The 20591-nt window shown below is 48.1% G+C and overlaps 8 protein-coding genes across 8 annotated transcripts; 4 read left to right on the top strand and 4 right to left on the bottom strand.

The window, feature by feature from the left end:
- Positions 1–485: 485 nt before the first annotated feature.
- EDB93DRAFT_1171628 (uncharacterized protein) lies at positions 486–2593 on the top strand. Its single transcript, XM_041450365.1, has 5 exons — positions 486–1154; positions 1202–1847; positions 1902–2017; positions 2065–2159; positions 2214–2593. Exons 1-5 carry the CDS (start codon positions 544–546, stop codon positions 2384–2386), a joined length of 1641 nt encoding a protein of 546 aa, XP_041303558.1. The 5' UTR covers positions 486–543; the 3' UTR covers positions 2387–2593.
- On the bottom strand, positions 2594–5973 carry EDB93DRAFT_1171630 (glycoside hydrolase family 92 protein). Its single transcript, XM_041450366.1, has 16 exons — positions 5818–5973; positions 5404–5759; positions 4778–5349; positions 4632–4724; positions 4491–4583; positions 4404–4437; positions 4334–4347; positions 4147–4277; positions 4079–4097; positions 3917–4025; positions 3559–3846; positions 3477–3499; positions 3313–3429; positions 3166–3260; positions 2888–3116; positions 2594–2830 (listed from the first exon to the last, which is right to left on the bottom strand). Exons 1-16 carry the CDS (start codon positions 5943–5945, stop codon positions 2768–2770), a joined length of 2364 nt encoding a protein of 787 aa, XP_041303559.1. The 5' UTR covers positions 5946–5973; the 3' UTR covers positions 2594–2767.
- A 1614-nt stretch (positions 5974–7587) lies between these two features.
- Positions 7588–8414, bottom strand: EDB93DRAFT_1092507 (Chloroperoxidase; the record flags this gene model as incomplete). Its single annotated transcript, XM_041446437.1, has 2 exons — positions 7588–8182; positions 8239–8414. 2 exons carry the CDS (start codon positions 8412–8414, stop codon positions 7588–7590), a joined length of 771 nt encoding a protein of 256 aa, XP_041303560.1.
- A 1426-nt stretch (positions 8415–9840) lies between these two features.
- EDB93DRAFT_1107206 (uncharacterized protein) lies at positions 9841–11311 on the bottom strand (the record flags this gene model as incomplete). The annotated part of the gene is made up of 4 exons (XM_041447695.1): positions 9841–10222; positions 10509–10569; positions 10628–10692; positions 10746–11311. The coding sequence occupies 4 exons, from the start codon at positions 11309–11311 to the stop codon at positions 9841–9843; spliced, it is 1074 nt and encodes a 357-aa protein (XP_041303561.1).
- A 61-nt stretch (positions 11312–11372) lies between these two features.
- Positions 11373–12979, top strand: EDB93DRAFT_1171653 (uncharacterized protein). Its single transcript, XM_041450367.1, has 7 exons — positions 11373–11564; positions 11624–11706; positions 11764–11897; positions 11949–12023; positions 12074–12264; positions 12319–12520; positions 12570–12979. The coding sequence occupies exons 1-7, from the start codon at positions 11503–11505 to the stop codon at positions 12747–12749; spliced, it is 927 nt and encodes a 308-aa protein (XP_041303562.1). The 5' UTR covers positions 11373–11502; the 3' UTR covers positions 12750–12979.
- Positions 12980–14159, top strand: EDB93DRAFT_1171655 (HAD-like domain-containing protein). The gene is made up of 3 exons (XM_041450368.1): positions 12980–13307; positions 13357–13820; positions 13870–14159. Exons 1-3 carry the CDS (start codon positions 13024–13026, stop codon positions 14010–14012), a joined length of 891 nt encoding a protein of 296 aa, XP_041303563.1. The 5' UTR covers positions 12980–13023; the 3' UTR covers positions 14013–14159.
- Positions 14160–14612: 453 nt separating this feature from the next.
- Positions 14613–16506, top strand: EDB93DRAFT_834794 (uncharacterized protein). The gene is made up of 4 exons (XM_041457642.1): positions 14613–14862; positions 14910–14947; positions 15000–15711; positions 15828–16506. The coding sequence occupies exons 1-4, from the start codon at positions 14814–14816 to the stop codon at positions 16388–16390; spliced, it is 1362 nt and encodes a 453-aa protein (XP_041303564.1). The 5' UTR covers positions 14613–14813; the 3' UTR covers positions 16391–16506.
- A 116-nt stretch (positions 16507–16622) lies between these two features.
- On the bottom strand, positions 16623–20128 carry EDB93DRAFT_1092528 (uncharacterized protein; the record flags this gene model as incomplete). Its single annotated transcript, XM_041446441.1, has 6 exons — positions 16623–17436; positions 17474–18081; positions 18137–19231; positions 19284–19404; positions 19463–19664; positions 19723–20128. 6 exons carry the CDS (start codon positions 20126–20128, stop codon positions 16623–16625), a joined length of 3246 nt encoding a protein of 1081 aa, XP_041303565.1.
- Between the last annotated feature and the right edge of the window lie 463 nt (positions 20129–20591).

The raw sequence follows: 20591 nt of genomic DNA on the forward strand, positions 1-20591 counted from the left end.
AGGGGTCAATTTTGCGCAAATCTGACATGTGCATATTTGCGCAATGTGGCTGTTTTAGATATACCATAACCCAGCCTTAACTCTAATGGACTTGCAAAATCATGGGTAGAATAGATAGTAATAAGTGGGGAGACGTACTAGCATAGTTGCGAACATTTTATCCCGCCATGAACTACTGACATCGCCATCATTGGTCCATCAAGGCAGCAACATATAAGACTAACACTAAAGTGAGTATCATCGAGCCTTATAAGCATAACATAGTGCGACTCACGCACTGTATCCTATGCCTAAACTACTTACAGAATACCTGCATGATGTAGTGGTGGTACTCAATAGAACTTTCAAGCTGTTTCAAGGAATTGTGAGTCATTGCCATTAATATTGTTCATGTGTGAGTGGATAAATATCAAATAATCATTAAATTTTACAATGCGTGACGTTCACGTGATAGCTGTACGTGGGATAGTGGGACGTGGAGGGAGGTTGAACCATGATTCAATCCAGACTTCATTGACTCGAATAAGTGTCCATCGTCTCGTTATGCGACTGCACTGTTTTGCTGGGCTACTATTATTGCTCGCTAAACCTGTTTTATCAGACACCTCGTCATCCGGGCTCGCTCCACCAGGGCTTCATCCTCTCATAGTCCGTGGTGATACCCTGCTTTCTGCTGGACAGTTTAACGATGCAGCGAAAGCATACACAGACGCCATCTCGCTCTCTCCTGCAGATTACTTATTATTCTATAAGCGAGCTACAGCTTACTTCTCGTTAAGCCGTCATGCGAGCGCGCTCGATGATTTCACCAAGGTTCTGGAATTGACAGGCGGAGAATTCGACCGTGCCATTATGATGATGGCGAAGATCCATACCAAGGAGGGAGAGTGGACTCGTGCCAAGGAGTTACTTGCAACGTATAATATGAATGTTGCTGGCGATCAATCTGCGAACGACATGCTAAGTGACATCAAGGAGGCTGAGGTAGCGGCCTCCAAGGCTGTTAAAGCCAGACGTGCCCAGCTATGGACCGTTTGCTCAGAAGCTGCAACTCAGGCTCTTCGAGTCGCCAGTCATAGTTCTGAGCTCAGGCAGACAAGAGCAGATTGTAATTTAGCTAGCGGTGACGTGCAAGGAGCTGTGCTCGACCTGACGTGAGTTCTTGTTATCCATACCTTTACACATACTTACAAGAACTCAGTCGATTGTCCTATTTATCCCACCCCACCACTATCTCTCTTATGCGTATTTTCCGCCTCTCGTACTTCCTGCTTCCACCTTCCCATTCGTCCTCGCATCTTTCGCCTCTCAAACAATGTCTTCATCTGGACCCCGACTCGTCTTTGTGTTTACCAGCCCATAGGCTCACGAAATCTCTCGACAAGGGTTTTGCCAAATTGACGAAGCTTTTAGAGGCCAGTGACTGGAAAGGTGTTTTAAAGCATGTCGTTGGCACTGCGAAAGACTTTCCTGGCAACGGCTTTGCCCGTACTTTCGAAGACGCGCTGCTTGCGAATGGAGATCCAGACATGTTGTCGCCACCTTCATCCAAGCTCCCACTACCTACTGTTCTTTCTTCAAGCCCGCGTCGCGCTCTTATCCTTCGTGGGGCATGTCGTGCTTACTTGAGGCTCAACAATGCAAAGAAGGGCGAACCTTGGTGCGACGCTCTCCTTGCGATGTCTGAAGATACCTTCCGGGCCCTGAATGATATGGGCGGCGATACCAATGTGGAAGTCGACGCGTGGGTGGTGAAGGGCGAGGCAATGCTGATTCGTGAAGAGTGGGAAGACGCAGTACGCTCTTTTGAACGGGCGTTTGAGAGTAGTGGTCGCAGCGACAGAGACGTAAGCTACCCCTCTAGATTTAAGCGTTCAGAACCCTGAATTGGCATTCAACAGGTGCTAGCGCGCTTACAGAAAGCCCAACGACTATTAAAGCAATCCAAGCAGAAAGACTACTACAAAGTTCTCGGCGTCTCTAGGGATGCAGACGCCAAAACTATCAAGAAGGCCTTGTAAGACTTGCGTTTCCTCTCGTGTTTCTTGTCAATGACTTTCCCAGCCGTAAAGCAGCCATGACAGCGCATCCTGACAAGGGAGGCACAGAGACGAAAATGGCAGAAGTGAATGAGGCATACGAGGTCCTGAGTAATCCAGGCAAGAACATGTATAATCAACATATTTGCGCATGTTACTCATCTCATCATGTAGAACTACGTCAACGCTTTGACAACGGGGATGACCCAAATGATTCTAGCTCTCATGGGGGCACCCCATTCACTGGATTCGCGAGTCCGTTCGGTGGTGGCGGTGGAGAGCATCCATTTTCGCACTTTTTCCAGCAAGCTGGACAGCGCGGTTTCTCGTTTGGGAGAGGGCATTGATATTGACTCTGATTCCCTACTATTGCAGAGTAAAGTAGCTCCTCTTGGGATTGTAGTAATATTATATCCATCAACGATTTTCATCTCTTTCATATTTGAGATACTCCACGGCGTACATTTGCTGATGCCGTGCTTATGAATGTTCCGCATGTTACGTACCCCCACCCCTCGAATGAATTCCATAGGTGCACTACAACACTTTGGATCTTCTGAAGCTATGATGAGTGGACATAATCGATTCCTCCATAATTGTCTGCTTAATTGTAACGACATCATACATGGGGCTCTGGTGCGGCTCGCCAGCGGAACAATTTCCCTTTGTCATTAATGACTATCAGACGACTCAACTCGTTGAAGTGCAATAAAGATGTATATATACCCTCAACGCAGCTCAAGGTGTGCCATGTAATATTGTGCGGTATTGTCTTGCTCCTTAGTAAAATCCTATTGCTAACTGCGTTAATAAACAAGAAAGATCGCGCACGGACTTTGGTCACCCACCGTATCGTTCAAAGTGCTACTCCCCCAGGCCTGTGGCCGGCTGGACATTATGAACTCAAACCTGCCCCCGTCGAGTAATTGGTTGTGCGAAATAATAGGGCTGAGTATATCCGCGCCATTGATGGTGAGCGAATTTACGAATGGATGTGATGGTGCGCCGTTTGAGATGATTCTCAGGCTGGTGGCGTTGGATGATGGGAATTGAATCTCCACTTCATCAAAAAATGGACTGAAGGTCCCAAATTAGCGGTGGAGTCTGAACGACACTACACACTTACGACCCGACCACGTACAACCCCGACACTGGGTTTACAGGGTAAAATCCCAATGCACTGAACAAATACCACGCGCTCATCTGGCCACAATCCTCATTCTGCAGTATATCAGTGAAATGGTCTGTCTGAACGTTCTACAGCTTGACATACCCCGGAGAGGCCATTAACGGAAGCGTTGTAGTTTGACACTGCAATCTGGCGGATACGTGATTGAGATTTTGACGCAGCTCCAGCTAGGGAATACAGGTAAGGAATATGATGGGATGGCTGCAAGAATGTGTTAGCAGCTTCAATACCGCATGCCAGGAACGAACCTCGTTGGTATGATCATTGTGACCTGAAGCAGACCGAAGGAATCAGTAAGAAATACCAATTCGGATCATAATTAGAATTGACCACCGTCAAAGTGTTCGTCCAGGAATTCCACAAACGTCGCATTGCCGCCTTTGTGAGCGATTAATCCTGGTGTATCGTGTACCACGTCAAATGTATAAGCCCATTTATCGCCTTCCGTCCACCCATTATCGGGACCCGCCCATGCACCACTTGCGTTGCGTGCTTCCATAAAACCAGTGACTGAGTTGAAGATAGTAAAGGGATTTCGCAGCGAGCGCTGTCGGAAAAACTGTTCCTCTTCACTTTTATTGAGGAGACCTGCGAGCACAGATACAGCAAAATCGTCATCTGAATGGATGTAATGAAACAAAGTGAGGTGGTAAGTGTTGGTCATATAAAGAGAGAACAAGAACGTCACAAGAATAATCTAAGGTTCGAGACGCTGATTCGGAATGGATGTCGTCTGCAACCCAGCCCTTCTCTTCATAGACCGAAGTCAAGCCAGCACGAACTTCATAATCGACATTCTGTGACCGTCAAAAGATCTGATGCTGCAGGGGTAGAAAAATCAAATTCTCACTTCCTGACGATCAAAGTATCTATAGAGATTCGACTTAGTCACCCATATAACAGAACTTTTAAACCCACGCAGTAGTTGTATCATTGACCGGAGGTGCTGTTGCGTCGCTATAAACAGCCTCCCATGCGGTCTCTAAATCGAACCCAGCCATGCCTTTCAAGACAGCCTCTGCAATGAGGGAATCTGCATGAGTTGCGACCTGTAGAGGCATGTTCACTGATCACGCGGAACGGCATATAGAAGAAAAGGAGGTACCATAATATTCGTCTCTGATGACAAAAAAAATTGATGAAAGTTCAGGATTAAAATAAGCACTTAAACCTACCAATGATGTTCTTCCACATTGGGAGCCGACCACCCTGTGAGTTGTGTATGAAACATCTTTCATTGAACAAGCCGCAATAGAGCCCACCTCTTTGTAGTCTTGCAACATACTCTGTACCATACCTGGTATCCTCTCGGGTGCAAATAAAATAAGCCACGCCCATTCGGCGCGATATGTGTCCTTTATGCAATACATTAGACCTCTATTATGCCTAGAGATTATGCTTACCCAGTTCGAGTATCCAGTGTATGACACTCCTTGGTGCACAGCATCATCGTATCCTGAGTAGTACTGACCATATTCGCTCTGCTCGTAAGGGTACTAGAAGGAGATATGAGCATCGTACTTCCGCGGCGAACAACAAAAAAAATTGCCTGCAATGTGTGAAAAAACGCGGTGTAGAAAGTCTGTAGTTCGTCCCTAGAAGCGCCTTTGATCTTGATTAAGTCCAATTTCTCGGCCCAAGCTGATCGAGTCGCCGTCGCTGTGTCTTCTAGTGTATTCCCGTCAGGTATCTCCATGTCCAAGTTCTTTCTAGCTTGCTCGACAGAAATGAACGAAACCCCGATCCTGATATTGACTTCCACCACTTCAGGCGAGAAGGACACATATCCTGATAGCAGTGTGCCATTGCCGTTTGTCTGACCATCAAAAAGGGTGTTATTTTTGGAAACGCCCCATGAGGCGAAAGGCTGGTCGAAGCGCGCGCAGAAATATCCACTCCAGTGTTTTGCAGGTGTCGAAACAGGCGCAATAATGAAGTCCTGGCGTTCAGGATTGCTGCCAGAAATTTCGCGAGTATCAGGATTAATGGATATGGAACCCTGAGGATAAGTCAGATTACGAGGGTCCGAAGACCCAAGAACGCTAGCCCGAGTAGCCTCGACGAGAACGTAAGGTTGACGGGTATCAGTGAATGTAAAACGGAGGTGTCCGACGCGAGAAGCTCGATAGAAGTCAGCAAATCGGAAGATCTGTCGATATAGAATAGATAACGTACTAGAGGATTGTTCGGCTAAAATTTGACCCCCTTCGATAGCATTCAAGTTCACGCTGTAGTAACTAGCAGTGATAACTTCGTTCTCGTGAGTGAACCTCATGCCTCGATCGTCGAATTTAGGTTGCACCTGGCCGGCGCCTGGACATATTACCACTTGACCGCTCTCACCCATCCAGATGGCTGGTTGGTGGGTTGCTTGAAAGCCATGGATTGATGTCGCAGTATAATTATATGGTGTGACAGATACGTAGTTCTCGGATGTTTGGGCAACCCATCGTGTCATGGCAAATGGAGGCGAAGCTGACGGAATCATTCCTCCGGACCCGTTTGGAGAGTCGCCGCCATTGCCAATAAGCCTATTGAAACAATATTGTGAGTTGTGCGTATGAATAATGTGCGAGTGGTGATGCTGACGGATTAACATTATCCACTGCTTCACTAGGCGGAAGTCTAAAGGCGTCTGGAACGTTCTTTTGAGTTGTAAGTGAAATTAGGCCACAGAGCAGAAGAAGTGATCGAATGCTATAGCTAGTACCCTTCATCTCTACATTCGAAAATGGCAACTTGTCTGTACTACAATATTCCTCCCGCTTGCAATTGGCAGGTCGGCAATAGCCGCATAATTACAATCACCGATCAGCGGCCCTAGTACTGGTCCTGCATAGTCACTGACTAGTTGCCGGTGACCAGCTGACCAGCAGTCTAATCTTTCGCTGCTCGTTTTCCCATGGAGGCCTCTGGAGGGCAACACGAGAGGCTGTTATAACTCGTCGGTATCTCAACAGGTCACCTCCCCAACGACAGATGCAGTTCTAAACTTACAACTCATCGTAGTAAGTGCCCTCGGAAAACGGATATCCTCGCACAACTATTCTTGGCAAAACCAAGCTCGCCGGCCCCTAGCGGCCCGCCGTGCCCTCAATAGTAAAAGCAAGTTACGGTCTTCACTCTCTGCACAGGTCTGACGATGACTTGTGCCAAGAATGGCCGTGTATGAGCTTAGCAAGGAGGGTAGTCCCTATCTGGCCGCACCATACTTGCTCTCTAATGCGCAGCTGCGTTTATTGTCACTACTTGGAATCCAGAGCGACATCTGTTTCTGTTTGTTTGATGAATTGGGGATGCCTAAACTACTATGCTGCAATATTTTGTATTGACCTTCATATCTTAATCGTGTGGGGGCAAAGATTACAAAGCTGGAACCCAACTGGAGCGGATATCTGGTACCACAAGGTACGATAGGGATCCCGAAATACCCTATGGAAAACGCGACTCTGCTATTATTATGCGTCCTGCAACTCCGTGGTGGATGGAGTTACCGGCCGTATCGAACCTCCGATGCATACGAGCTTTGTTGGTCTATCGATCGCACTTGTCAATATTTGTCCCTCGTGGGTGTATAGCCAGTTCAAGACGAAATGCGGAGTTGCGCACTTGCACTTCACATCCTGTAGGCCCCTGTCCAGACACCCTTCCACCTTATAGATGCAGACTGTAGAGAACTGACGGATAATAAAGCCATGGTTTAAAAAGCGATGTTCTTCCTCTGGTCAGTTCTCCCTTCGACAGAGTTTCTGTACGTGATAAGGTGCGACTCTAAAATTGATCACTGACGACCCGACTACGTATTTTAGACCCTTGAACGCACATCTCTAAACGAGGGTTTACAGAATTTTGAATTCCTTCCTCCGACGTTGTAGCTCAGGTATACGCATTACTATCCTTCATCGCCTGGTGCGAGGGGTGGACATGCTGGTATGGCTGAGACACGTAGCTAGCCTGATCAGTGATCATTTAAACCATGTCAGTGAAGTCGATGTCTGGAACGTCTTCATATTTGGGGTGGAAATGACTTCTCGGCAAGTCTTTTAGTACTTAGTGTTCGTGACTCGGGGTGCCAAGATCACCGGTAGAGTCACCCTCGACCCCACACGAGTTGACCGAGAATGCCAAGCAATAAATTAGAGATATTCGTCAATTATTGCAAGTTGCTACTAGTCCGTCGTGAAGGGATTGAATGAAGTACAAAATAATTAACAATGCTGTTGGTATGGCGTGATATAAGTAAATCTGTTGTACGAGGAGATACCGAGGGGTATAGAATATATACGAATAAAATCTGAACACGCTAGAAGACAAATCACATACAGGAAAACCAAGCCTAACTTGAATGCGACTCCGACTTCAAAGCTTCACTGGTGGTTTTTGTGCCTTGATCTCACCCATGCGATCTCTGACATACTTCGTCATCTTGTACGTCTGGTACAAGCCCTGAGTGTGATCCGGCTTCCAGCCGGCAGGCAGACGCTCGTGCTGCAACCATTCATGCAATGCGCTAATGGTGACACCGTTCTTCGCCGCGTCCTTGCCACCTAGGACTCCGATAGCAATGACTATTTCCCCTCGCGCAATCTCGGCATGTACACCGTCCAACTGCCCGCACTCCGCTTCTCTCTTGACACGGATGTGTGCGGCATCCTCGAGAGTCATTCTGTCTGGAAGTACCTTCCCTCCTTGTGCACAAAGGGCTTCCAATAGCCTCTTGTTCACCTTGGTTGGTGCATATTCTGCGCCGTTTCTGTCGTCCTTGTGCACGAGTGATGCATTATGCTCGATCAAGTTATGGCGAGCGAGATCTGAGAGTGACAAAGATCTATATTGGCCGAGTAGGAGCAAGCTGCCAAACGACAAGATGTAGGCCAGTACTGATGATATGTTGTATCCGCTTTTGAGTGCGCGAGCGAGGTCCAATGGGCCAATGTTCTTTCCATCTCGTGGACTAGATGAGTCATCGTCAGTTCTCGTGTGTCCCAATTTTGGAAAGTTGATACTTACAGATAACCATGGTTCGCGAGGGCATTTAGCGCTGGGCAGGGAGATCTTACGTCCCCAGCCTGTGCGGGGCAGAAGTTGTATGTCTTTCCTGTCACTGGACAGGAGCCCTGCGGGTGCTCATGTTCAGGTGTGGAAGTCTGGGTGGATGGATGTGAATTGGTAGAAGACGAAGACATGGTAAATGGTAGTATGAGGACCGGTCAATCTGAGGGCTGCTTGACTTTATAAAAAGACCAGAGGGGTCTGGAACGTCGGTATCGTAAGGGGGATGATAACGAAACTAGTTCCTAGTTTCAGCGGAGACAATGAAGTTGCGATGTGAATTGACGTTTATATGTATTTGAGAGGCAGGGGTGTTCCTGTAGTTCCTGTGTGATTTTGTGACTGAGTCTGAGCAGTGACGTACAAGCACAGATAAGCTGATTCTCGGTTGATATGACGATGCCATGCTGGCTGTGGTTTTGGACGAGATATGAAGAAAGCGAAAGATCCGAATGAGTATCAAACATCGACTCACGTTGTTCAAACTTCGGTGGGCGGTACTGCACTGCTCTATGACTTTGAAACCAGTACTGCCACTGTTGCGATGGGCTTGAATGCAAGTTTGAGCGCTCTGGCCTGGGGCTGTGAGTAAGGTTAAGGCGCCCATGTAGACTTGCCACAGCCTTGACTAATTTAGTCAGAATGATCGCGCGGCAAGCGGCCGGCAGACTTTCGGTTCCAGCCTTAGGCGGATATGACTCAACTTCGTACCCTTGAACGATGCGAAGTGCTCGGCCTTCTGCAACTTGCGCCAAAGGTATTTACTATTGTGAACTCGTACACTGACTGGTAATCGTAGAATGAAATGTTCAAATGATGCGGCGCCCAAGTCACTGCGAGGCACTGCTTTTAATGGTAGATCTTCAGCTATCATTAATCCCATCAAAGAGGCTGAAGCGGCAGAAAAATAACTTGCTAACTTGGGGCGGCCCTTGATTGTCCCAGACCGTCAATCGTGTCCATGCGCTCCCATCACCCAAGTACTATCAACTTACGTGCATAGCTTACCCGCCCCCGGAATCACTGCCCCTCCGACCCGATCTCGCAATTTATCTAGTTGTGAGCATGCCTTTTGAAGATAGACTGCCGTAATATTTACAAAAGTCCTGTGGGGTTTATTTCCACGTACCCTGGCACTTGACCTATTGTGGCTTTCTTTCGCCTACAGCCACTTCTCTCGCCAAAAGCACAGACGGTCTGCTGATATTGGAGCGGTCTATGGCCTCCCCTACCAGCGCAGAGTATCAGAAAAGGAAGAAGCTCTGCGTGTACACTTTTCCTGAACCCAAAAACACAGATATGGAATAGGACAGTATTGCAATTCACTCGGTGTCATGCGATGTCCTCCGAATGATCTTTTGACATGTGAGTCAGGTTCCAGCAACTTCAGGTACCGGTGTCATTGCCAAAGTTCGGTATTGATGTAGTCTGGGAAGAGGATATACCATTTGTCAGAACAACAACAATAACTCAGCACAAGATGAAGCACGAGTACTCGAATTTCAAGTCACTACGTGCCATCACATGATATGGATGATGAGGGCTTGCGGGCGGGTCCCATTAGTAGTAACGGGCGCAGATGACTTGTGCTCGCCTAAGTATAACTCGTGTGATAGCAATGCAGGCGTAGCCCATGTTCAGCGCTGGGTCATCAAATTCTCGGAAGATTCCTGATCGTTGTTTGGGATCCATGTTCTCATAGAGGTTTACTAGTGCGAGGAACGACGAGGGCGAGGTGGCTCGGATCTTGTATGACAGATATGAATTCGGCCAGGTAAAGTGCGGTTCTTGCCGGTGTGATCTGATCCCCGTCATATGAACTTCGGTTGAATCCGTTGCTCTTGTCCAGTATACCAAAAGCGGTGTAATTATAAAAGCGTGGTTAACAAGTACGTTGAACCCAATCTCGATGCTTGTTATGCTGAGAACTGAAACCATTGAGCTGTGAAACGTGTTAGAAAAGCGTAATGTATGTCAGCTGAGGCACCCACATATATAGTGAGCGTAGATGATGGCTATCGATCGGAGAAACACCAGGTCCGGCAGCATCCGCGGGAAAACATAACTACTCTGTATCAGTCTCAATGATCGCCTTGGTCATAACCCGTCGTTTTTTCTCTGGGAATGGGTATATGAAACAAGCCGTGGATATAAGAATAAAGGCGTTCTTACTTGGTGGTGGCCTCCGTGTACGCACGGTGGGTTGCTGAAGAAAGGCATCCTCGTACCTCTCTGAGAGTTCAGCAAACACAGATGTGCGAGATTTGATGTGCCCAATTCTCGACAAAGCTGAGGTGCAGTGGTTTATGTGAAACTAGAGAGAAACGTGCAACAAAAAATCAAATACCGATGTCAAGAGTCTTGGATGAACCGTATATTGAAGACAGGCGCTTCTTTGCTGCAAAGATCACGCTTGCGATTGATTGTCATATAAATGGACCTCATGAAAGACAATGACAACTTACGTTCTGTCTAGAGTCATACCCGAGATCAAGACTCTGAGAACACCCTCCCAGTTAAATGCCCACATCCTATTTTGCATGCTATCTGCTACCGCTGGGCGCTGTTCGAGAATGGAGTCCAAAATGCAGACCAGGATCTTGGTGGCTTGCCAGACCAGAGCTTGGAGAAGGCTTGGCGATAACGGTTCCAACTCGTCATCGTCGTGTTCTTCTACATCATTCTGAGATTCTGATGGGTGTCTTGTCGATAGATGTTTAGTTTTGAGCTGACGAGCCACCGCCTCAGCAAGAGTTTTGACTTCATCTTCAATCCGCCATTCCGGAATAAAGCAATCTATCAGAGGCCAAGTAGTCCAAGTATCTCTTGTTTTCAACTTTCCCTTGCCTTGACGAATATTTTCACGATCGACGACGCGTTGGGCACTAGCATGGCTGTATAGTTGATAAGTAAGATCAAGCAGGTGATTTGTCCGGATTGTCTTGATTAACATGGCGTGTTCTGTGAGTTCTGCATGGAGTGCAGCAGGGACTCGTACCCTCTTCCGCGAACGCTGTGATTTGTTCTGCATGTCGACAGTATATTTTTCTCTCAGGCTGGCACGAAAATCGAAGTTGTTTTCCTTTGTTTACCTAGCTAACGCTCTGGAGTCCATGACATCATTTTCGAGTTGAAATGTCGAGTCGCTGATCCATTGCGTAACTTGCCTCTTGCAATCATCTCCATCGTATTCATCAACATTTTGTGACGCTATCCTGGGCTATGGACTCATTACCAATTGATGTGTCTCATCCTGCAGTGCAGGACTACCTTTCCCTTGTTCGGTATGCAGTATAGCCCCTCTCAATCACCATCATCTTGCACCTATTGATTTCCTGCACAGGCTACAGGTCCTCACCCCTTTATCACTTTTGATTAACATTGCGACGCTACTTGTGTGCTCAATCATCGTCAAGCCCTCAGTGGGTGAGCATCATGCTTATGCTTCATCATTTCGTCTCTCATCCAGTTGGTGGTTGCTAGGGTCCATTATCAACTCGCACCCTACATCGATATCTCCTTCGCCAAACCTCATTGCTGCTTATGTGATCGCTATATTTCTTGGGCAAATAGGCTACTGCACATTACTGGTTGTAGCCAGGAAGCCGGAGACGAAGGTAAGCAACGCTTTGCCAGCGAACATTCAAAGTGTCCTTAGCACACCGCAGACAACGCTAGTGAGAGGAGTTGGTCTCTCCCTCGTTTTTGCAAACTGGTTGATGGCTCTTTGGGCCGTGTGTTGGGTATGTTGCATATCATAGACCTGTCGAACCTCACTGTCATGCGTTACCAGATTTTTGAGTTTTTCTTACTCTCGACGATACTCCTTGGACTCCTGGTTCTATGTTTGTTGTATTCGAACATCGCGCTTCTCACATACCATCCTCCCACATCCTCCCGTCCTCTCGACATGGCACTTATTCACGCTCCACTGCGTTTCTTCCTCGTTCTTCCTCTATCCTTGCTGTTTCCCTATTCACTCTTGTAGGATTTTTGACTTCGAGAAAGGTTGGTTAACTGATTGTGTCTTCCTTTCAGCCTCACTCTGGGGTTATCATACTCACCCGGTCACCCGGAACATTACGACCGTTTTGCCTGGCCTGGATTTGGGGTTACATTCGGCACAAATATAATTGGTCTGGTCGTGGTGCTAATGCGCTGTGATATCGTGTGGGCTGTTGCAGCTACTTGGATCTGTGCAAGTATATGGAGCGCGAGGCCAAAACCTGCTCCTGTTTATGTGAGTTAAATTTTATCACATTTGTACTTTCTACCTCACACTTTTATAGATCACTGTTATTTTGTTCACCGTACTTCACCCTTTGGCTCTCTTAGGAACGCTCCTCTATCGCCGACTTACCAATAGGGAAGGGAGAATTGCACTGCCCATTCATGAAGAACATGATACAGGAGCACCGAACGGGCGTGGTCCGCGAGAGGTGGATACTGCTCTCTGGGGCTCTGGCTGAGTAGTGAGCAGCACTCGGAGATTCTAAATCCCCTTGATCCTTCCCTCTCCGTTGGGACGTTACGTGAACGCTTTTTATGGTCTGATTCCCGTTGGTTACATACTACTATATGGATCCTTTCCTCTCCGTTAGGCTGTTACGTGAATGTTATATTTGGTCTGATTGTTACATACTACTGCACACAAAAGACGAAAAATAATATGGGTAAGTGGCTGCACGTGATGAGTGTATCAAGGTCCGGCAGTGACCATCATCGATAACGCCCACCTTCACCATGGCTGTAAGATCAAGACCAAAAATTCGTGCATTGCTTATAGATATTTCTGGTACTCTGATGATCGGCTCGACGCCCACACAACAAGCAACCCAAGCACTCGCTGAGCTGCGGCGCAGTAAATTCCCATACAGGTTTTGTAGCAACACCAGCAAGGAATCGACCTCGGTCCTTCAGAAGAGAATGATAGATGCTGGTTTTGACGTGCAAACCGGTGAATCGCCAGAACTATGGACGAGCCTCAAGGCTGTACGGAGTCTTATCCGGTCGAGGGGTCTCAAAAGGTATCGATGAAATCTCAAAACGTGTTAATCGAGCTTAAGCCGTTCCAAGGCCGTATTTCCTCTTGTCAGCGACCGCTAAAGATGAATGTATTTCCGAAGGACTGTACGATCCCAACGTCCCCTATGACGCGGTTATTGTCGGCTTGGCGCCTGCGCTGTTCGACTATGATCGGCTTAATTCTGCATTTCGGATTCTTGTTGGAGAGGATGATTCGCAGAAGGGGCGTCGTGAGGATCCGAAGGCATCGATCCCCCTCATTGCTTTACACAAGGCGAGATACGTTGAATCCTCGGGCCATGGACTTGTGCTTGGTCCAGGACCATTTGTCGCCGCTCTTGAAAATGCTGCTGAAAGGGAAGCGGAGGTGCTTGGAAAGCCGAGTAGAGCGTTCTTCGAGACGGTGATTGAGAGTCTGGATTGCGATGGTGAAGGGTGCATCGCCGTGATTGGCGATGATATCGAAATGGACCTTGGTGGGGGCGCCATAGACCTTGGTCTGTGGAGGATCTTAGGTATTGATGCAATTTGCGGTGCCCAGCGATTATTAACGTTAATTCTTAGTGAAGACAGGAAAATACCGAGCAGGGGATGAAAGCAAGGAAGGTGTGCAGGCTCCGGATGAGGTGTGTGATTCGTTTGCAGAGTTTGTGGAAAAGTTATTGTCTGGAGAAAGTAATTGTAGTGCTTTACCAAGGCGGCACTGATCTGAGGCTGAGATTTGGGAGCACATGCTTGAATGATACGTTTCCCATTGATCTCGGATGTGTTTGTGCATATCGGGGAAAGTTCATCGCTGGCTGTAGGAAATCGATAACGCAATTAACCGTGACGAAAATCCGGCCATCCAACCGGCGGCAACCATGTGCCCTGTCGATCTTAACGGCGATTTCCCACAATGGTAAGAGAGTGACCGCGCCAATCCGAAAATCAGTGTGGACAGTTAATTTTTGAACGTGTTAACCTCATGACCAAGAATCCGTTTAGAGCGCAGGTAGATCGGAAGGAGTCCGATGTATACGTAGTACCGCGGATGATCCTCAAACTGTGAAAAAGAGTGTCCACGGATGAGAAGCACGATATCACCTCGGATGGACGTAAGAACAGGCGCCCGAGCAAGGTGGATAGTTGTGTTACGGGGCGGAGATCACTTGGTCGAAAAGGGGAAAAGATCATCGTATTGTGCGGTAAGGCGGATTTACTTACGAAAAGGTTGACCGGCGGCCGATTTAATATAGAAGACTGAAAAAGTGAGATTTTCAGGAGTGGAATATATTATATTATATATAAAATATATTGGTTGGCTAATCTTCCCTGCCCATGCTGCGGCGGTCTCTGATGCACCTCGGTGCTCGCATCAAAGCGCCCTCGGTCCTTCTTTAGAACGCCGCATTTCATCATCCATTCCAGGTTCTATATAAATATCGCCTCATATCCTTTTAGCCCCCAAAGCCCACAGCAGGTTGCCACCAGGGTCCCTTGACTGCGCATCACGATTTAATCATATCATGTCTCACCAGAGCGTACCACTCCCCAGCATACGCGACATCTTTCCAGGTATAATACTTTCTTCAATTCTCAATTCTAGCTCACAATCCATCTAGAAATTTCAATTCGTACACAACAGGACACAGATCCCTCTGTGAGTTCATTCACACATCTTTACACCCGTTAATCCTCATCACTCTCACCAGGATCATATTCGCCCCACCAGCAGCACTTCTCGTCACCGCGGTCAAAAACCCTATCGCACGGGTGATTCCGCAACAGAGCATGCATCCACAATTCGCAGTCTCCCATCACCACCCCCATCCAGCACAAGCTCAGACTCCGCACCAAATCGCCCATTATCCCATCACCATTCAGACAATCTCCCAACTTATTCATTCAATGTCCTCCGTGCTGACCCTCTCGCTTCCTCTCTTCAGCATATCGCTTCTAGCACCAAGTTGCGTACTCGTGCAACAAATTCCTCTCAGGGAAAATCGGGCTCGGGAATCGCCAATGGATCGACACCGGTTTTCCGCGTTTCTATGGCTCCCTTCGTACTTCCTCGGCAGTCACAACAACGCCAAAAGCACAGGTCCCCGGCTCCTCTCTATAGTTCACAAATTCAACGCGACAATGCCTCTTTCACCCTACCCACCCCAATTCAACACGTTCAAGAATCAAGACCACAGCCTTCGTCTTCTGTATTGTCTTTTTCTGTATCAGACCCTCCTAATTCTGCTTCCACCGTCATGACAAATGATGGCAGGAGACCTTACCTAAAATCGTCGGATCATCTAACAACAATGCTGCATGGTGAAGGGCGCGGTAAGAAGCACCAGTGTCCTCATTGCGGCAAGCGATTCAATCGCCCCAGTAGCATGAAGATCCACGTAAACACGCACACGGGAGCAAAACGTACGTTTATATCTGATTATCTCGGACTCGTCCGTCTTGAACACAAATCGTGTTTGCCTCGTTGCATCATTTCTCAATTCGTATGCGAAGACACTAGCTGACTTTTCTACTTTTAGCATATCAATGCCCATATCCAGGATGTGGCCGTGAATTCAATGTCAACTCAAACATGCGTCGCCACTGGCGGAATCACACGAGATTGTCTGCGGGTCACTTGGCTGACATGGATGGGCATGTTGACCAATCCCCGTTCTCTCCGGACATGCTGGGCCACAGTCAGTCCCTGGTCTCGCCTCCCGCAACAGACTCGGAAGAATCAGAAGACGATATTTCTGATGATGATTCCCACTACGCAATGGATGTCTATGAGACCTGCGGTAAAGAACATAAGGAGGTTAATCATCCCAGTGGATCAGGGTCGCAGAGCAACTTGTTTTGGTCGCGATCGCCTTCCCCAACCCGGAAAACTACTACTTATAGTTATCCTCCACCCCGTCCGCTTTCTCATCTCGGCCCGTCGCCATCGCACCCGACGGAATACCTTTATAGACCATCAAACCCAGCCTACGTTCGCTCTTGCACAGATTCCCGGGTTTCCACAGCCCTACGACCTGCATTCCCCTGTGACACATCAGGTCGCGCAGCAAGGCAGAATGGACAAGTCTCAAGTCGTTCATAATGCACATATCCTTAATTTCATTTCTTGTCAATCTGACGTTGCTTATGTTCACTACATACCAACATGTGTATCTTGATATATCATACAAAGCATCTCACTTTTACATGTAGCATTTATCTTGGATCGCAAACAAAGTTTACTAATTTCATCAGACCGCGTGTTACATGTCAGATAATACACATTACAAACGTAGACAGTATACAGGAAGTGTAGCGCCGCAAACGCGTGATAACTACCAAAGCTGTTTCCTGTTCGCCCTCCTTTGTTCCGCTTGAATAGCCGGCGTTTGCTCCTCATCCAAAAATCCGACGACATCGTCAAACTGTTCTGCCTCGTCCACGGCGAGTTTATCCTCTTCTGTCCAACCATGCCATAATTCTGTGCCTTCGTCGCACAGCTCCGCATCGGTAGGTGGTGTGTCAATTGAAGGGTCCGTGACATCTTCGCCTCTGGACGTATTGTCATCCGCAACGTCATCGTCTCGTTCCATTCCCGGAAATACTAAATCCTCGTCATTCTCATCAAACTCGAGAGGAACGGACGCCGATAGACCCTCTAATCGTGACACAAGCTGGGGGGAACGAACTCGCTTGATCTCTCTTCTGATGCGACCAAAGCCTTCTCCGACACCTTCGGCGATATTCGACGTCATTGCGCGGATGGGGATGGGGTTCTTGAAGGACCGTGGCTTCAAACCAGCCCCGTTCGGGAGCATGGGGATGAGAGACCGAGATGAACGTGGGTACTCCATATCAGCAGATATGGCAGATGCCATTGGTTCGTCAAACGAAGATGCGACTCGTCCCATATCACGAGGCGAAAATCCCTCCACAAAAGATTCTCCAGTGCCTGCAGAATATGCACTAACTTCTACCTCCTTGCGCACGTCCATCTTGGTCCCTTTGATGTCTAGTTGATTGCGGCGAATGAGAGCGTGGTAATCTTCGCCCAGAGTGTAAAAGCTAAATTGGTGGGCGAGATAGATAAGGCGAGGAACCACATTCGGTGACCTGGAACATGTAGACAGTTCTGCTTGAGCAAGGAAGCTAAAGGTAATGCAATCTGCATCAGCACTAAAGTGACTTTGTTGACGGGAGCGCATACTTTACGATAGGCATTCGTCCAGGAGACCTTGCATTCAAACGTTGCACGTGCTTAACTTCGCCCCAATCTCTGTGTCGTCTAAGCTGCCAAGTAGCGATCATAGTGTCCCGTCCATGCAATTCGCTGGCAGTTTCCAACATCATTTGAGTAAGGCCAGAAGTCTTGGTCGACGCGACACCAACGCGATTGTGTGGCGATGTGCTGACACGACCAGTGGCGCTACCACCGGGAAGGGACATGCTCGTTGGCAAGTTGGCTAATGTGTATGAAAATGCGCCCGTATCACGAGGACGTTGTTCAAGCATGACACGTCGCAAAGACAGCACACCATCAGATGGATCAAAGAGAAGAAGATCCTGAAAGTTGGCAGTCTTCTTTGCCCGAATCGGAGAATGCAGATCAGAACGACTTGAGGACGTGCTAGGAGATGATGTTATGGCAGAGGGAGGAGGCTGGAGGCTGGCAGGCAACGGTGTATCGCTAGAAAGGAACGTAAAGGTAATTCCCGACCTGACGCCGTTATGAGCGGACGCCTTGACGGATCTGAGACGCACAAGCGATGATAATTCAACGGACAATGGGACATGCTAATACAGTCTGAGCACGGCTAAATGGACCAGGAAGATAACGTTTACTTACGACCTCGTTTGTATTCCGAACCCTGTTCTCCATATGGCTTCGCAAGTCTGGCTTTCCGCCATATGGATTGATAGCAAAGACGTGTACTGTCGCTTTCCTAGTCCCGAAAGCGACCCATCTCCCATCCGTCGACACTTCAATCCCATCAATGACGGCAGTTGTCCGACCTCTGCGTAGATTGTACATGTGCCACGGCGAACTTTGTTCGGCATTGAATTGGCGCCCGATGAGCGCGGCCTGATGCTCGCTAGCATACTTCTTGAGGTCGATGGGAAGTAAAACACTCGCCGTAGGCCGAATCTGGAAGGTGCGAACAGCTTGCCCATCCCTAGGAGATACTAGCAAGGAGGTCCCATCAGGAGTGAACTTAAGAGCGGACACGGGCTGGTGCTTGAATGCGACGAATTCGGAAATGATGCGTACGGACGGACTGTCTCTGGACAAAAGGGAAGCCAGGTCCAGTACTGTAATATGATAACCCGAAGATAGTGTCGAAGAATCCACCTCCTCTTGTCGGTCTTGGGTATTTGGAAATAGCGCCGATGATGGAGACGTAACTTCGATTGGGTCCGAATGGCCGCTACTCGCAGCAGGGGCGCTCCGTGAAAAGAAGAGGTTACTGACGCCACTCATCACTGATGACTGCCCTTGAACGGCGCGTGATTGATCTCCCGCGCCTGCGCGAGATTTCGCATACTCCGCAGCGGCGGAATATGCCATTCCACCAAGGGACCTTACCCCGCTGAGGACGGTTCCCCCGACCTTCAGAGCAGTAGCATGAGATATTCCGAGGGTGCTTGACGGGGAGTGTAGGCGCGTACGGGGTTGAGAAACGGCTCCAACATGAGAATCTGCTCTAGGAGGCGGGGAAGCATATGCCAAGATGCGATGAGAAAAAGCAAATATGGGGGCGGGGTAGTCATGAGAAGCGTGGTTGGTGTTAATGGAATCTATCTTTGTTAATGATACAATGTTGTTGGTATTGGCTTTATATGGAATTGTTGTGTAGGAAGGAAGAATGGCAAGGGAAGAAATAGTATGTATCTCTGTAAAGGATGCTGAAGAAAGAATGTGCAGAGTTGGTGGATTTGTAGTACTCTGTCGTTCATTAGTCAGCAACGTCCCATCAATGGATAAGCCAGGCACTTACAATAACAATGAAGTGTACACTCGAAGCAAAGGTCGTCACATTAACAAACGGAAGATGCTTGACGACCTTGTGGGCGCGCAATGAATAAATAGACATCGTTGACTTGTCTTTCGACCTAGAACTGCACATTCCGTTTATCAGAGATGGATGACATGTACCCAGCATGAAATTCAACGCACACTACACCAAGCAGAGGCCTGGAACTGTCATAATCACGCTCTCTAGAGGAGTACGGAGCTGCGAGTACACTGGCAAAGGTAACGGACCCAAAGGGATAATCAGTAAGATTCAGAATTTCGGACACTGATCCCAGGATTGTGCAATCCCAAATCTGAAGGCCAGTGGTGTAGCCAAGCAGCAGTATACGTCTAAATGACGAAACTTCTGTTATAAAAATGTCTTTGACCAATAGGTTATTTAGCTTACCGAGGTCTCGAACCGTTCTCAATAAGGGTGTCCCAACGGGACCACACGATAGAGTCGCCTTCTGCAGCGGTAGGGTAGGTTGCCAGGGGTTGATCTCCTGAAAACGAGCTTTCACAGTCCTCATCCTCAGAGCCGAAGATAGCAGGTTCATCGACCTCCACTGAGTTAAGTTGGGCGCCTGATCTCATTCTCCAAGTCTCCTGATTTCCAATTGGACCATCGCCAAGCAGCTTCCTGGTGGTTGGAGAGACAACGGGTATCTTTGGACCTGGTGGAGACAGACTTGAAGCGCCAGGAGGGGCCATGAAGCTACCAAAAGAAACAGGCCTCGATACCCGCGGCGGAGAGGGTGCGGAGGCAGGTACAGGAATGGAAGTCGGCACGTAGTTGCGCACAGCGCGAGAGAAGTTCTCAAGCATGGTTGGCTCGCTAAAGAGTGAAAGCTCAGCTATCTTGCCTTTTGTGTCTGATGAAGGAAAGAAATGGTGAAACGAACGAGAAAACGATGTATAGAATGCATGTGCACGTGGTGATTTACTATACTTGTCGATTGAATATGTCACGACACAGGAAAGCTGATGGGACGCATCAAGGCGAGGATATAATGTGCAGCGAAGGAAAACACCATGCTATGTAAATGCCCCTTGCATTTCCCTCAAGTATGAAAGAAGTGTGGCACCCCAAAAGTGGACTGGCAAAGACAAACAAAGTGAGATTACTCACCGGGCAAGCACAGGAGATCGTATGTGGCCAAGCGCTCCTGGTATGGACGTAAAATCATCTTCTGTTGGAGGAAGCTTGACCTCTGAGCACACAGGCGAACGACGAGACTCGGGGGTCGCCAGAAGAAGACCACCCTCGTGTTTGATAGGTGAACTTTCA

Source organism: Suillus bovinus (assembly GCF_016758785.1).
Source record: "Suillus bovinus strain UH-Sbo-P2 chromosome Unknown EDB93scaffold_73, whole genome shotgun sequence".
Lineage (NCBI taxonomy): Eukaryota > Fungi > Basidiomycota > Agaricomycetes > Boletales > Suillaceae > Suillus > Suillus bovinus.

Bases quoted from the DNA above. Each gene is read 5' to 3' on its own strand.
- EDB93DRAFT_1171653 (XM_041450367.1), top strand. From the start codon at position 11,503: ATGGACTCATTACCAATTGATGTGTCTCATCCTGCAGTGCAGGACTAC. The intron at 11,565-11,623 runs GTATGCAGTATA...TTTCCTGCACAG, and splicing joins GACTACCTTTCCCTTGTTCG to GCTACAGGTCCTCACCCCTT. The intron at 12,265-12,318 runs GTAGGATTTTTG...TCTTCCTTTCAG, and splicing joins CTGTTTCCCTATTCACTCTT to CCTCACTCTGGGGTTATCAT.
- EDB93DRAFT_1171630 (XM_041450366.1), bottom strand. From the start codon at position 5,945: ATGAAGGGTACTAGCTATAGCATTCGATCACTTCTTCTGCTCTGTGGC. The intron at 4,584-4,631 runs GTAAGCATAATC...TATTGCATAAAG, and splicing joins ACACTGGATACTCGAACTGG to GACACATATCGCGCCGAATG. The intron at 3,847-3,916 runs GTGACGTTCTTG...ACATCCATTCAG, and splicing joins TCGAACCTTAGATTATTCTT to ATGACGATTTTGCTGTATCT.
- EDB93DRAFT_1171628 (XM_041450365.1), top strand. From the start codon at position 544: ATGCGACTGCACTGTTTTGCTGGGCTACTATTATTGCTCGCTAAACCT. The intron at 1,155-1,201 runs GTGAGTTCTTGT...ACAAGAACTCAG, and splicing joins GGAGCTGTGCTCGACCTGAC to TCGATTGTCCTATTTATCCC. The intron at 2,018-2,064 runs GTAAGACTTGCG...TGACTTTCCCAG, and splicing joins AAAACTATCAAGAAGGCCTT to CCGTAAAGCAGCCATGACAG.
- EDB93DRAFT_834794 (XM_041457642.1), top strand. From the start codon at position 14,814: ATGTCTCACCAGAGCGTACCACTCCCCAGCATACGCGACATCTTTCCA. The intron at 14,863-14,909 runs GTATAATACTTT...CAATCCATCTAG, and splicing joins CATACGCGACATCTTTCCAG to AAATTTCAATTCGTACACAA. The intron at 14,948-14,999 runs GTGAGTTCATTC...CACTCTCACCAG, and splicing joins AACAGGACACAGATCCCTCT to GATCATATTCGCCCCACCAG.
- EDB93DRAFT_1171655 (XM_041450368.1), top strand. From the start codon at position 13,024: ATGGCTGTAAGATCAAGACCAAAAATTCGTGCATTGCTTATAGATATT. The intron at 13,308-13,356 runs GTATCGATGAAA...AGCCGTTCCAAG, and splicing joins CGGTCGAGGGGTCTCAAAAG to GCCGTATTTCCTCTTGTCAG. The intron at 13,821-13,869 runs GTATTGATGCAA...GTTAATTCTTAG, and splicing joins TGGTCTGTGGAGGATCTTAG to TGAAGACAGGAAAATACCGA.